Source organism: Myotis nattereri (assembly GCF_964212035.1).
Source record: "Myotis nattereri genome assembly, chromosome: 18".
In the NCBI taxonomy this organism is placed as follows: domain Eukaryota; kingdom Metazoa; phylum Chordata; class Mammalia; order Chiroptera; family Vespertilionidae; genus Myotis; species Myotis nattereri.
Genome location: NC_138093.1, coordinates 10,353,477 through 10,369,211, shown reverse-complemented (window position 1 = coordinate 10,369,211; position 15,735 = coordinate 10,353,477). Strand labels below are relative to the sequence as shown.

Genomic DNA, 15,735 nt, shown 5'->3' with positions numbered 1-15,735 from the left:
CTTTTGACCCTACAGTTGAACCTACAATCAAACCATATGTACATATTTTTATGGATTATTTTCCTTTCCCCTGACAGAGTTACTGACCTGACACTCTGATTTGTTTAACTCTCCACCCAACTTTAAGATTGGCTGATATTGTAGCAGATAGAATTTATGAAATTCTTAGCCTATCTCTTGAGATGATTTTGTTGAGCTTTGCTTTCATTATTGTGAAAACAATAGGATTTTTCCCCAAAGCATAAAGTTAGAATATTAAATATTCTTTTCTATACCATACACATGCCCTTTATCTCCTTCTTACACCTCCATTTTGGTAAATTACAGCTCCCTTTGTCTCCATTGAGGAAACACTCTCATAGACAGTGTATCTGAGTCCATGTCCTAAAGCATTTTCTTCCTTAATTCATATTAGACAAGCTCTTCTGTTGGTTCCAAGACTTCAGGATTCTGAGAAATTCAATCTAGAAGCATAGCCAGCTGGCGATGCTTCAAGTTGTGAATTACTTATTTTCTTTGCCTCTCCTACCCAGCAGTTCCCAATTTAGCACACGTAAGAAGCACCTGTGGAACTTAAGTAGAAATGTAAATTCCTAGGCCTCAGCCCTAAAGCACTTCATAGGATTCTGATGTTAGTCTTCGCAGGGCTGCAGCTGTACAGCAGAATTAGATGACTTGTCCACGGCAGACCCTCAGCTAACCACACACACGTGTAATTTCATTGAAGCATCCAAGAACTCCACTAGGTCACTGCTGCAATCCTTATCTATATATATAAAAGGCTAATATGCAAAGTTTCCCCTTGGGAGTTTGACCGCTCCTTATGATGTGCGCTGACCACCAGGGGGCAGCGTGGAATGAAGGAAAGACCCAGCTGGCAGCTGGCAGCTGGGGAAGGAAGGCCCCAATTGGCCCTGATCGCTGGCCAGGCCTAGGGACCCTACCCGTGCACAAATTTCGTGCACCGGGCCTCTAGTTTTATATAAAAGAAGACGGAGGCTCAGAGAGGTTAAGTGAATTGCCTATTTAAGTGAATTACCTTGTTAAAGCTATGCTTTTTATTGCTTCCACCAACCCTACTAAAGGATTTGGTGGGAGGAAAAGGTGGATCTAGATAGAATGTCTTGGTGAAAATTATTTGTTGAGTCCATTTTATTTCTTCTGCAAATGCGAATGTTTAATGTGGAGGCTCTGGGGGCACGGAGCGAACAGAACAGACATCTGCTCTCATGAAGATGGTCTCCTATCACAGGAGTCATGAAGCAATTAATTCCATAGTGTGTTTGAAGTTCTGATTTGCATTATTTATTTCTGCCATGTTCCTAGGTTCCAATTTCTCATCCAGTAGTTGAAAACTGACTGATGCTAATTAAGAGAACTGTAGAATGCATAATAATAAATGTGTCCCAGGCTAGGTCTTTATGTTTTTTTCTTAATGGTGTATTTCAGGGGCCATTAAAAATTAGAACATGAGGCTGTGTGGCCGGGTAAAGACAACAAAGCCAGGTGCTTAAGTCCAAGATTTTTAATGAGTGTGTGGGCAAGTCTCTGACTCTTCCTGAGCTTTGGTTTTCTTGTCTATAGAATAAGAGTGTTGTTATAGGTCTCAGGTTACTTCATGCTCTGGGGTGTCTCTGAGTCTATAATGGACTGAGATGTGGGTAAGGGGGATTTCAGGAACTCGGGCCAAGACCAGACTTGGCCCCTGATGGTGTATGTTCCCTGCAGAAACACCATGCTGAGCCTTTGCCTTGAGAACGCAGAGCTGAAAGAGCAGATGGGAGAAGCAATGTCTGATGGATGGGAGATGGAGGAGGACAAGGAGAAGGGCGAGGCGATGGTGGAGACGGTCGTGGCCAAAGGGGGTCTGAATGAGAAGAGCCTTCAGGCTGAGTTCAGAAAGCTCCAGAGAAAACTGAAGAATGCCCACAACATCATCAACCTCCTCAAGGAACAGCTGGTGCTGAGCAGCAGGGAAGGGAATAGCAAGCTGAGTCCAGAGCTCCTTGTGCACCTGGCCAGGGAGATCGACAGAATGAACACAGAGCCAGTGTGTTCTCCTGGGAAGCACCAAGGCCAAGAAGAGGAGGACGTGACCGGGAGGCCCTGCCCCAGACCCCAGAGCCTTGACCTTGGGGCTGCCCTTGCAGTGGATGCCCACCAAGTAAGTGTGGGATTAGATGGAATGAAAGGCCTTTGGAGAAGGGCTGGAGATGTCAGTTTCTTCCTTAAGCAGCTCTGCCTTGTGGGTCCAGAGGGACTAAGGGAAGGGCACCTTTGCACCACAGGCAGTGGTCATAATATTCTCACACATTCAGGCTTAGGAAGGCTTTTGCAACATTATGCCATAAATATTTCTCAAGTAATTAATTTCCCAGAAATGTATCTTGAGTGCTTAATTTTCTAGTAACATACTAGGTATTGGCAGCAGGCAACACGACCTGGTCTCTGTGCTCCAGGTACTCAGTATGGAGGGAGAGCTGGACAGAAGCAGCTCACTGCAATAGGAGGCAGTGTAGGGGTGCACAGGGTTGTAAGGCAGCCCAGACAGGCGGTGTGTAATGACATCTTTTCCTTATCACTGCCATTTCCTCTCCCCCTTCTTATTGAATTTATTAGGGTAACTCTGGTTAACAAAACTATACAGGTTCCAGATGCACAACTCCACAACACATCATCTGTACACCATTGTGTGATCACCAGCCCAAGTCAAGTCTCTGTCCATCACCATTCATCCCCCCATCCCCTCCTCCACTTCCCGTCACCGCCCGCCCCTGCCATTTTCATCACAGCTCCTCCCGGGGGTCTGTGGCTGGGTCTCAGAGGGGTTAGCAGGCTCCTTTTAAAGGGGCGGGGCTGTGCTGAGGAGGAAGAAAAAATGGAGAACCCTGAGGATTCAGAAAGGACAACCGAGGCGGGAATGCGGGGGCAGGTGAGTGGAGGCTTCTGCCCCTTCTCTTTCCAGCCGTTGAACAAACATTTACTGAGGGCCCCTCCGAAGACTCGGTTGGCCCCGTGCCGTGTGCTGTAGATCCCCAGGTGAATAAAACATTGTCCCAGCTCCCCAGGCTCCATCTGGAAAGCAAGATGCTGCCAAATGGCACGAGCAGGGCCGTGGCAGACACATGAGTAAAGTCCATGGGGCTCAGAGGAGAAGCGGGCCTTGCTGCTGGGACTGACCTCAGATTGCCCCGATCCCTTCACTGCCCTGTGCTGGCTCCTCTTCACAGCTGGATGACCAGCCCCAAGCCCGTGACCCCGGGCCACCGTCGGAATTGAGCCTCCCAAGACCCACCCAGCACCTGCGCTCCCAGCTGGCACAGTGCAGGCAGCGCTATCAGGATCTGCAGGAGAAGCTGCTGGTAGCGGAAGCCACTGTGTCAGCCCAGGCCAGTCAGCTGGAGAAGTTCAGGCTCATGCTCAGTAAGTCCTGTGTTCCCGCCACCAAGCGTCTATCTTCCCCCTGAGAAGCCACATGCCTTGCGGACTTCACGTCTTCCCCAACCTTGAAACAGACTTACCCCTGACCATGGTCCTAGCCTCGTGGAGGAGGATATGTAACTTTAATTTGCAGGTGGCAGAGAAGAAGGGATGGATAAAGCAGTTTGCAGTGAGTTAGGGAGGCAGTGGACCAACAGCTGGGTTTGATGACCCCTGATGTGTTCAGCACACGGCCTTTCCTCACTCAGCACATACTGATAGTTTCTCTGCTGTTCCTCGGCACCACGTCCGATTCTTCCAAAATATATCATCACTGTTGGTCTAGAGCAGCCGTGGGCAAACTACAGCCCGCGGGCCGGATCCGGCCCGTTTGAAATGAATAAAACTATTGAAAAAAAAAGGCCGTACCCTTTTATGTAATGATGTTTACTTTGAATTTATATTAGTTCACACAAACACTCCATCCATGCTTTTGTTCCGGCCCTCCGGTCCAGTTTAAGGACCCATTGTGGCCCTCGAGTCAAAAAGTTTGCCCGCCCCTGGGCTAGAATCAGTGCTTTCTCCAGTGACAGAAGTGCTCTCTGTCTGTATCACGTGTGGGCATTGAACACATGAAATGGGGCTAGTTCATCTTGGGAAGTTTACCTTTTATTTAACTTTAGCTAATTTAACACCAAATAGTCACATGTGGCTAGTAGCTACCATATTGGACAGTGCAGAGCTAGATGTCTTGGGATTCTAAGTTAGTTCAGTGTCATTCAGGTATTTCCTGAGCTTCTGTGGCTAAGGCACTGCTAGTTTCACTGGGGTTTCTAGAGATGAGAGTATGCAATATTTGCCGTCTAACGATGTCTGGTCCCAACTACGTCTGGGTCAACGTAGGGGAGATCATCAGTGGCAAACACAGGCTCACCCTGGTGGAGGGAAGCCGTGCTGCCTGGAGAGGGTGGTCTCTTCCACTCCATGCGTCCAAAGAAGCGTGTATCCCACCCTGGATCTGACTTCCCGCCTCCAAGGGCCAGCGTGCGTGCCACCGAGTAAGTGAGATACCTTCTGTCTCTCAAACAGGTGAATCCCTGGTGAAGCAGGACAGCAAGCAGGTTCAGGTGGACCTCCAGGACCTGGGCTATGAGACCTGTGGCCGGAGTGAGAATGAGGCTGAGCGGGAGGAGAGCACCAGCCCCGGTAAGGCTCACCTTCCCTCCCCATTCAGCCTTCACATCTGGGTGCTTTTGGCCAGTCCCACACCTGATGAGGAGGAGGGGTGAGGGGTGAGGGGGTGTTGTAAACTGAAGAGGACACAGGACCAGAGAGGGACAGGAAGTTTGGGTGAAAACTCTTACCCCAGATGAAGCCGAGTGTGAGTTTGAATTCCTAGACGTAGTTTCCAGCATACTACTTTAAAGAAAACACTGTTCTAGCCAACTGATTAGCATAGGGAAAAATGCTAAGGCTTACTTAGTAACGAAAAGACAAATGAGCTTTTGGGAATATGCAAACCATAAGTTAAAAAATTGTATTTCTACTATAAAAGGACTTTGATGATAGGGATACCCACCAACTTGCAATCTAAAAGAAGAGAAAAAACACTTTGTAAAACAGAGGGAGGCCACACCTGACTTGCAGGGCTGTTGTGAGGATAGTAATACTGTATTTGAATGCCAGTCCCATGCCAGGGCTGAATAAAGAGCTGCTCAGATGTTACGCTCACCATTGTCCTTGTGACCACACTGGCTCCCCTGAAGGGCGAGGCTATGGAGCATGCCCAGCTTCACTCAGGAAGGCGGCTTTGTCTTTTCCCAGAGTGCGAGGAGCAGGACAGCCCCAGGGAAACAGTCCTCATGGAGGGGCTGTGCTCTCAGCAGGAGCGCCTGGGCCCGACCCTGGCCGGCCCCCACAAGAGGAAGCCCTTGGAGAGCCAGCTGGGGAAGCAGGAGGAGTTCCAGGCATATGGAAAGTCCGAAGACATCTCTGTCCTCCGGAAGGACATCAAAGATCTGAAGGCCCAGCTGCAGACCGCCAACAAGATCATTCAAAACCTCAAGAGCCGGGTCCGGTCTCTCTCCGTCACCAGCGACTACTCGTCCAGTCTGGAGAGACCCCGCAAGCTAAAGGCTGTTGGCACCCTCGAGGGATCTTCACCTCATAGTGTCACTGACGAGGACGAGGGGTGGCTGTCTGATGGCACTGGGGCTTTCTACCCCCCAGGCCTTCAGGCCAAGAAGGACCTGGAGAGTCTGATTCAGAGGGTGTCCCAGCTGGAGGCCCAGCTCCCGAAGTCCGGGCTGGAAGGGAAGCTGGCTGAGGAGCTGAGATCAGCCTCGTGGCCTGGGTAAGGAGGGCGTTCCTCGGACCCTTACCAGATAGAGGATGGCGGAGTTTGTGCTTGCAGTAGGGTAGCCAGGCAGGTGGAAGGGAAAACGCAGCAGGGCACTTATTTCAGTGGTTTATCAAGTCTGAAGAAAGGACTGGGAGGCATCCAGGGCATTGGGTGGCGGCCCCGAATGGGCAATACCAGGTCTCTGGGATTTCCTCCTGGGAATGTATCAGGAAAGTGACAGTGGGCACAGTGTAATAGTAAGACTGAAGGTAGGCTGCCTGGGTTTGAATCCTGGCTCTGGTACTCACTAGCTGTGTAACCTATCTAGTCTTTCTGAGTCTGTTTTCTCACTTTAATATATATATATATATATATATATATATATATATATATATATATATATATATATATATTTCAGAGAGGAAGAGAGAGGGAGAGATAGAAACATCAATGATGAGAGAGAATCATCAATTGGCTGCCTTCTGCACGCCCCCCACTGGGGATCAAGCTCGCAACCCAGCATGTGTGCCCTTGACGGGAATCAAACCCAGACCCTTCAGTCCACAGGCCAACGCTCTATCCACTGAGCCAAACCGGCTAGAGCCTTATGATTCATTTTTGGGCCATATGACTAACATATATAAAACAGTGGAAGAAAGTGGCATAAATTGTTTGATGCAATAGTCTTTCAGAGCAGAATTTACTCTTAAATACGTCCTTTGGTTTATGTGCCAGAATTCCACTTGGTGGGGAGATCCTTAGAGAAGTGCTCACAGAAATCTCCATGGAAGCCCCCATAACTTATCATTCCCTCTTCTTCATGCTTATTCTTTCCTTCTCTTCCCTGCATTAGGAAATATGATTCCCTGATTCAGGATCAGGCTCGAGAACTATCCTACCTACGCCAGAAAATACGAGAAGGGAGAGGTATCTGTTATCTCCTCACCCAGCATGCAAAAGATACAGTCAAGTCTTTTGAGGACCTCCTCAGGAGCAATGACATTGACTACTACCTGGGGCAGAGTTTCCGGGAGCAACTTGCCCAGGGAAGCCAGCTGACAGAGCGGCTCACCAGCAAACTCAGCACCAGTACGTTGGCCACAGGGCTGTGGGACACGCTCAGCACTCTCAGCCTCCACTTCATTCCCTGGGGGCCATTACAAGATCAGGCCTCTTAGAGTAAGAAGGTGGGAGGCACCGCAGAGGCACGCACAGGGTTGGAGAGGCCACGGTTACCACTGTAGAAAGGTCATCCTTCATGGAATGTGACCTTTGGGAAGGAGGCTACATCCATCCAGTGCTGAGGGGAAGAAAGAGAGGTGCTCAGAGGACCTTATGACAGTGGAAAGGGCCTGGAACTTAGAGTTCAAGACCCAAGCTCTGGCCTAGATGCTGCCATCAACTTGCTTTGGGCAAATGACTTATCTCTTTGGTGTCTGTGTTTCTTCATGTATTGCACGGTATTGCACACAAAACTCATTCAAATATAGCTAAAGCACCCTGCCCTTTTGGACATGGTGTAGGCACCGATGGCCAGAGTGCAAGGGCTAGGAAAGTTGGTTATTAATGAAGCCCTTTGCTTAGAGAGAATGTCCTGGGTACAGCAGAATCAGTCTTTGGGGCCAAACACCCCACGTCCGATAGCAGGTGCTGAAGTGGGTCAGGGCTGTTCGTCATCTCAGAGCAAGAGTAGGTTCTACATGAAAGCCGTACAACGGGGAGTCAGTGTGTGGCAGGCGTGGAGGCTGGATTGTCCCAGAGGGAAGCTGGGCACATGCCTTTTACACTTGTTTGGGTAGACTTAGGGCAGAGGAAGTCATGGTGGGGATTGCTAGACCAGGGAAGGTCTGCGGTGAGCTCAGGAAAGCCTGGCGGGTCCCTTCCCTAAAGACGGAATCTGAGGCCGCCCAGAATGATGCTCCCACACACCCTGGACACACACAGAGTAATCGTTCTGTACACAAGTAGGCCCCTGTGTTTGTAATGTGTGAAGTGGAACCTGTTTGTTTTACCGTTTCTTTTCTGAATTTGGTTTGCAGAGGATCATAAAAGTGAGAAAGATCGAGCTGGACTTGAGCCACTGGCCCTCAGGTAATTCCACGTGGGCTCTGGTAAAGGGACCAGGAATGAGGCCTGAGGGATGGCTCACAAATTGGGGAGGGGCAGGGGGGGATAGAGCAGGGAATGTTGATTGTAATTAATTCATTTATTCATGGAACACTTTACTGTTGTCTTTAACCTAATTCTTTACTCTCTTTTGATATGATTCTGTTGGTTTCTATTTGCATATTTGTTCTCCAGGCTTGGTAACCTAGAGCCAGTCTGATTAAAAGTATACTAACCATGTTTTAGGGGTTTTGCACCCCCAGGGTCTTCTCTGCTTCCCGCTGTGTGTTTAAAGACCAGGGTGTACTTTTTTGCCCAGTTGGCTTACTCTCCCCCTCCTCCCCCAGTTGAGTTGGCAGCTAGTTCCTAGCCACCCAATTTCCTTAGGAAAAAAGAATTATATTACAGTTCTTAGTGAAAAAGGCCTAGACATTGCGGGTCCCTGGGAAGCTCGGTGCCTCAGACACCAGCTTTCTGTGGGTCGCTGCATATAGCCTTATCATGCACAATGACACCTGGGCTCGGAGTTTGTTGTAGCTGCTAGTTGGAGCCCCTTTGTGTCATGAGTGTGCTTTAGACTGCACGGTGCTTCTCCAAATGCCCCTGTGAAGGACAGGGTGCTTTTGTTTTTGCCTTTATTTTCATTTCTAATCCCAGACACACAGGTGGTCTGTACCTCAGTCAGGCAAGTGGTTTCATCTATATTGCTCCTGGATGTTAAGGCGAGGTCAAGCTGCCATATGGTTCTCAATGCTTTCCTTCCATTCTGTGCTGTCTAGTTGGAGACAAGTAGCCAACAGTTCTCAGGCTGCAGCCGTAGTGGGGACCATACTCTAGGCAGTAGTGCCTTAGAGGGCTGGCCCAGTCCCCGCTAGTCCTCAGCCTGTGATGTGGCCAGTGCCCTGGGTAGCGATTGCTTCCTCTCCCTCTGTGCCCCACCTGCTCCCCACCCCTAATCAGAGGTGGGTCACTTCCATTATTCTCTGCAGGAATGTTCCCTTGACTTCTGTGGCTTTTCCCATGTTGTCCAGTCAGGACCTGCTGGTCTGGGGACCTCGATTTCACCTGCTGTCCTCCCTCCCCCACCAGGCTCCGCAGGGAGCTGCAGGAGAAGGAGAAAGTGATTGAGGTCCTGCAGGCCAAGCTGGACGCCCGGTCCCTCTCACCCTCCAGCAGCCGCGCCCTGTCCGACTCCCCCCGCTCGCCCAGCAGCTCCTCCTTCCTGTCTGAGGAGCTGGAAGCCTGCTCCGACATGGATGTAGCCAGCGAGGACACACACTATGAAGAGAAGAAAACTTCGCCAGGCCACCCAGGTAGCCACCACTTTCTGAATGGTTGCAGCTTTATGTAGGCCAAGAGGAGCCCTCCATAACCCAGCCTCATAGATCCACCTGGTGTGGATCAGGCTAAACACGGCTCTGGGACCAAGTGCCCAGTGAGTTAGGATCCTTGCTCTGCTCCTGACTCTACTAGTTACAGTGGCACCAGGTCTCTGGCAGCATGTGCATGAGGTTAGACCCCAGGCGAGCCACAGGGGAGAATGAGACCATACCGGCGTTTCTGTCCCACTGCCTATGAGCACAGACTCAGACCTCCTTCAAGGTGGGGCCGCTGGTCCTTCCTGCAGCAATCGCATCAGTGGCAGCTCCCGAACAGCATCCCACAGGTGCTGCCGGTCAGGCTGCAGCCATAGTGGGGACCATACTCTAGGCAGTAGTGCCTTAGAGGGCTGGCCCAGTCCCCGCTAGTCCTCAGCGTATGGTGTGGCCAGTGCCCTGGGTAGCGATTGCTTCCCCTCCCTCTGTGCCCCACCTGCTTCCCACCCCTAATCAGAGGTGGGTCACTTCCATTATTCTCTGCAGGAATGTTCCCTTGACTTCTGTGGCTTTTCCCATGTTGTCCAGTCAGGACCTGCTGGTCTGGGGACCTCGATTTCACCTGCTGTCCTCCCTCCCCAACCAGGAGGACAAATGTCATTGGAGATGCCATTTTCATGGTTTCAGGGCTCTGGGCCCTGGTATCACCTCTGTGCTGGCTTGCCTCCCCAAGGAGCTCTCTGTACTGAGGAAATGACCCTCTGCTCGCAGTGCCTGTGCTTGGAGCTGCCCTGGTACCTGGTTAAATTTAAGGCCAGGCTCCAGTTCTCTGTAGATCATCAAACATTTTCTTTCATTCGTGGGTTTTGTAGATTCCATCCATCACTCAAGTCATTCTGCTGTTCTGTCTTCTACACCATCATCAACCACTGCGCCTCAGGGGGTTAAGGCCGAGCCCAGCAGCAACCCCAGCAGCCTGCCTGCTCCCCAGAACCCCCCGCAGGAGGCCGCCCAGGCCCGTCCAGGTATGCAGCGGTCAGCGGGCAGGGCTTCGTCTCCTCTCCCCCAGCTGCCTGTTTGGCTTTTCTTCAGAGACAGATGTTTCCATTGTTAGGGGCTTATTTGCATCAAATCCTGGAAAAAATCGAGACCATCCTAATTCGCTAATTGTGCCTGACTTTTCTTTGTTTGAAATATTTTAGAAAAATAAGTCATTCACAACAGACTTTGAGCTGCATACCAAAAGACTCTGACCAATAGTTCCTAATCACTTATTTTATTTATTTTTCATGAATCTTCACATGAGGATATTTTTTCCATTGATTTTTAGAGCGAGTGGAAGGGAGGGAGGATGGGGTGGGGGGAGAGAGAGAGAGAGAGAGAAACATCAATGTGAGAGATACACACCGATTGGTTGCCTCCCACACATGCCCCCGCACCTGGGCCAGGGGATTGAACCTGCAACCCAGCATGTGCCCTTGACTAGAAATCGAACCTGCTGCCCTTTGATGTGCAGGCCGACAACTAACCACTGAGCACACTGCCCAGGACTGGGTAATCATTTTTGAATAAAGATATCATTTCTTTCTCTCATTTCACCCTGGGGAGCAAAGAGGCACAATGTTTCTTGCAGGATTATAGTAGTCAAAGCACAAAAGGAAAGTCACATCTGCCCCCTGCACACACTACCGTTTTACCTGTGCCACAGCCTCTGCTGTATGTGGGCTGCTCACTTCCTAGCTGGGGAGGCCTCAGAATCCTTAGACAAGATTCTGCTATATTAAATCATCAGGATTATGAGTGGGTCGGCAGTCCTTGAGATGTACGTGGTGTGTATCCTGAGGCCAATCGGAGGGTTACGTTTCGTTTACCTGCCTATTTGCAGTGGCCCGGGGTGCACTGGTTAATCTCAGGTCTGCACCAGCCCTGCAGGGAAAGGCAAACCTAGTCTTCGCCTCTGACACTCCTCCCCTCCCGCTGCTGTCTTCAGTGTGGTTTGTGGTGGGGTTGGGTTTGTATAGAGGTTCCCCCCAGAAAGCACAGTAATTCCTTCTGTTGCCCCCATCTCTCCTGAGGACAAGTCAGCCAAAATCTTGAGGAAGAGGGTTTGGCCGAGTCTTCCTGAGCTGGGCTCAGGTTTCTCAGTCACAGCAGCAGCCGGACCAGGGACTCATGGGAAATCTGCTCTCCTAGCCTGTAGACATCTGCGGAAAGGCTTTGGGGTCAAACGGCGGAAGGCCAGGGCTTTAAGTCAGAAGCTTCCCAAAGGAGCCGGGGCGGTGTCACTGGCAGCCCGGTGTCCTTGCAGGACTGCTCTGGTCCCTGTCAGCGTCGGGCAGTGATGTGATGTAGAAGGTAGACATCTCTCCCACGTGAGACCTTCTCCACGGTCAGCCTCGGTTTCTGCTCCCTCTGTGGGCTACCTGCCCTATACCTGGTTTTGTTTTTCAGTCCTCACCTGAGGATATGCTTATTGTTTTTAGAGGGGGTGGGGGAGGGAGAGAGACATCGATGTGAGAGAGAATATTGACTGGTTGCCTTCCGTACTGCAGCCTAGGTATGTGCCTGACCAGGGACGGAACCCGCACCTTTTGGTGTAAGGGACAACACTCTAATTGAGCCCCTGGCCAGGGCCCTCTGACTGTTTCTATGAAAGAGGAGACAGATTCGAACCTCAGAACCTCCCAGGGCTCCTCAGGACCCGTCTGAGATGAGCTGCATAGTGACCACTGTGAAGATTTGTTTAAAAGTAAATGTCCAAGCTCTATTCTCAGAGTTTCAGGGGTCTGCAGTGGGGCCCCAAGAGTCTGTGTGTATTAAGAATTTTTCCCAAGTGATGCAAATGCCCAGACAGGTGTGTGAGCCACTGTGTCTGTGTCACTTCACAGAGGCCTGTTTTTTACTTGGTGAAGGAACGTGTTGATGTAGGATTCTGAAATGTTTCCATTAGTCTTGAATTGCATGCATTCATAATGCAAATTTCCCCACAGTCCTAGTCCGGCCTGAAACACCCCAGGGTGAGCCCTAATGCTTTCAGAAAAAGGAGTTCAGGGTGGGGGGAGAGTCTTGTCACAGGGGAAGGACTGGCACTGGCTGTGACAGTGCCCAGGATGCTGGGTGGGGCTACGGCCACCTGGCTTACGGTAGTACCGTTGCCTTGTGTAGCCAATTGTTTTCAAGATGAACATAGACCATGTCTGCAGGATGGCCCTGGCAGGGGGGCAGGGGTGTCAGCCAGACCAGCCTTGGGGAGCAGTGCTCACCCTTGGCCGTGGCCGTGGTCACTCTTAGCCGTCCCAGGCAGCACCACCGTGAATGAGAGTCACTCCCCAAGGAGACATCTGCTCAGGGCACAGTTTCATCTTCTCAATCTTTTACTCATTCCTTTCTCTCTAACGATGTCTCTGCTTTCTCCCTGACCTTCTGTTTCTAGGCCTTCATTTTTCCTCCATACCCACGCGGGTTAGCCTCCCGCAGGCACCATTGCCCTCAGCTCCACCCAACTTCCTGCCTTTCCGTCCCACTGGCCCTCCCCTCCTCGGCTGCTGTGAGAGGCCCGCGGTCTCCTTGGCCGAGGCTCAGCAGGAGCTGCAGATGCTGCAGAAGCAGCTGGGAGAAAGTGAGCACTTCCTGCATGAGAGCCTGCGGATGGCGGCCCCACCCGTGTCGCTCTGCATGGCTTTGGTTTGATGGCAGTTTTCTAAACGCCGAGGGGCACCCATGGCCAGGGGACGATGGCGGGATAACGCTGCTTGCTTTTCAAACATTTTTTGGAAATGTATTTACTGTTATCTTTCTGGTGTGTGTGTCCCATCAGTTAACAGGCGTCTAGCTCACCAGGCCCTAGTCCTGGTGCTCTCCCATTGCTGCCAGTGGGGAATCCCACCAAGTGTGCCGAAGCCTGACACGCTGCTGACACACTTGCCTGTGCAGGGTGAAGTGGCCGTGACAAAGATCGCCACGTTCCGTGGGATCCTTTCCGTGGCCACATACCCTCCTGCTGTGAGATGCTTTTAATCAAGTTCAGATCCTTCACCCTCAGGTGGGGGCTACAAGGTGGAGGTAGAAGGATTAGAAGGAGGTGACAGCCCCTCTCCCTGTTGCATAAGGTTCATTTCTGCCCCTGGACAGGGGATGCATGGGCAGTGAGACCCAGAAACATAGGGATGTCTGCTGTGAACTCAGTCCTCTAACTCACAGAACTCATCGACTGTGTAGTTACCTTTTAGAAAAGTGTTTGATGTATATATGGGCTAGATGCCCCATCATAAAAATTTTGTGTGTGTGTGTGTGTGATCACTTACAGCTTAGAAAAAATAAGAAACGGACCTCACATGATGGATTTGCTCTCTAATAGTGCTTAAAAAACAACTAGAAAGCCCCTTGAAACTGGAAAGTGCTGGTGTGTCTGACCTAGAACTTACTGCTGTAGCAGTTCTGGAACCAACAATTGATGGATAACAAATCTGTCCCCTGCCCCAATGACAAGAGTGTTCCCACGCTTACTTTTCCCCTTTCCCTTTCCATAGTTGCCGACTCGCCTTCATCCAAGGGGAAACATAGAAGGAGAGCACTGCCTGAAAAGGGGCCAGTGCTGTGGGCTGAAGCCCTATCTAGTCTGGGGCACTGACCAGAGTTGGGTGGTCCCCGAGTTGGTGAGGAAGATTGTAGCCCTTTCTTTGCCCTCCTGAGGTGCGGTCCTCTCCGAGGGACCATCGCTTACCCGTGCTCCTTGCTTGCTTTGACCCAAGCTTCCATGTGGACAGTAGTGCATGGCGGCTTCTCAGGTCACTGTGGGGCTAAAATCTTGTCTGTTGTCCTTGCATGATTTAGGGCATGTGCTCTGCATTGTGTGGCCAGGGAGACTGGAGAATGAGAGTATTGCTCACTGGTGCTGATAGTCTTGGGAGCTCCTATGACCTTGGGTAGAAAGTATACGTACTGACTGTCAACAACACTGCTTTGGGTTGGGGTGAGCTGAAGGGTGTAGGAAAGCACATCTTTATTGACTCCCAGGTAACATTCAGAGACTTACCCTTCATCCTGTTCTCTAACTCCCAGTGATCCTAATGGATATCTGTATTTTGCAAACTTGGGGAAGGAGAGACCCATGACTGTATTTCTCACATGTTGCTGTCTATTAGAGTCACGTGGGATGATTTAAAAACACCCAGTGCCCAAGCTGTACTCCATACCAACTAAGGCAACATCTCGGGGGCCCAGGCATCCATATATACTTTTCTTACATTGTCCCAAGTATTTCCACTATGTAGACAAGTTTGAGAACCAGTTACAGATGGAGATAAAAACTAGCAATTAACTACTCAGAGGAGTCTGGCTTGGCAGGAGGAAATGTGCCCTCACTTCTGTTTGCTTAGATGGAGCTACCTGTGCACCTTGCCACCCATGTATATAATCCCTGAAAGACAGCGGTCATATGAATATGACTGTCCTAGACCACAGCACTGCCCTCCTCTCTCCATCGCTCCCCAAGCTGGCCTTCGTTTTATACAGAAGCAGAGATGATGGTGCTCAAGAGAAGGCCCATGATTTCTTAAGATCTGTGAAAGCATCAGCCTGTGAAATGAAAGGTTCTCTCCCCTCCCTGCCTGCCTCCCTTCCTGCAAGTCTTCAGTGATTCTTCAGGCAGGAGTGAGGAATCGTGTTGGGTGAGGTCCAGTCCCCCCTTGCCTGCTGTAGAGCCTCCTGCAGCCTCAGCAGAGCTCTCTGGTCTGGAGGAGTTGGGGAGACCATGTCTACTGCATTTCATGTCCCCTTTCTCCTCTGACAGCCCCAAAGGAGAAAGGGGGAGACTGACTGCTTAGCTCCTGGGATAGGCAAGTTCCCACAGGCCAACCAAGAGTCCTGTTCACAGGTGTGCTCAATGCTGGATGCCATCACCCACGTGACCCCCGACTTTGGGAGTGAGTTCTACTCCTGGAACCTCCCTAGACTCTGGCATAGGAGCTGTGATAGGAGCCAGGGTCCACTGGATTTCTTTGGCTCACACTGATACTTGACTGTCTCCTACCTCTTGGTGTCTCCTGATGGCAAATACTAACTAGTACATGGCCTCTAGGTTATGGGTCTTCATCTACTGGGTTCGCTGCCATGGGCTGGGACCTCTGACAGCCACAGGCACCTGTCGGGGTCTGTTCTCAGTAAACACACTTCCTCGCTGACCCTTCCCCTCTGATGCTGTTTCTCACGTGGGTTTCTTTCTGCCCAGGTGTCAGCACCGTCCATCCCGCCTCCCCGGCTACATTGCTGAGCAGCCACTCAGACGCCAGCTCTTCTCACTTCCTCCACCCTGCCCAGCCCCACTCTCCTCCGAGGGGTGCCCTAGAACTGGGCGGGATCCTGGAGCCCAGGTACCTGGGCAGCAGCGGCCAGTGGGATATGATGAGGCCTCAGAAAGGGAGCGTATCTGGGGACTTGTCCTTGGGCTCCTCCCTGTGCCAGCTGAACTCCAAACCCACAGGTAAGTGAAATTCCTTGGGGATAAAATGAAAGGGCCATAGCGGTGCTTCGTGCATCCTTCATCCTCCCTGC

General features: G+C 50.9%; 1 protein-coding gene across 4 annotated transcripts in view; it reads left to right on the top strand.

The window, feature by feature from the left end:
- The window catches only part of LOC308533919 (myomegalin), a 140,503-nt gene that overhangs the window by 109,033 nt on the left and 15,735 nt on the right, over window positions 1–15,735 (top strand). For all 4 annotated transcript variants that reach the window (XM_081112144.1, XM_081112148.1, XM_081112147.1 and 1 more), the window contains 10 exons: window positions 1,729–2,164; window positions 3,231–3,423; window positions 4,510–4,626; window positions 5,245–5,773; window positions 6,615–6,850; window positions 7,801–7,852; window positions 8,957–9,180; window positions 10,056–10,208; window positions 12,617–12,802; window positions 15,413–15,664. In XM_081112144.1, the coding sequence (XP_080968270.1) occupies window positions 1,729–2,164; window positions 3,231–3,423; window positions 4,510–4,626; window positions 5,245–5,773; window positions 6,615–6,850; window positions 7,801–7,852; window positions 8,957–9,180; window positions 10,056–10,208; window positions 12,617–12,802; window positions 15,413–15,664 (2,378 nt within the window). The remainder of the gene's footprint in view (window positions 1–1,728; window positions 2,165–3,230; window positions 3,424–4,509; window positions 4,627–5,244; window positions 5,774–6,614; window positions 6,851–7,800; window positions 7,853–8,956; window positions 9,181–10,055; window positions 10,209–12,616; window positions 12,803–15,412; window positions 15,665–15,735) is intronic.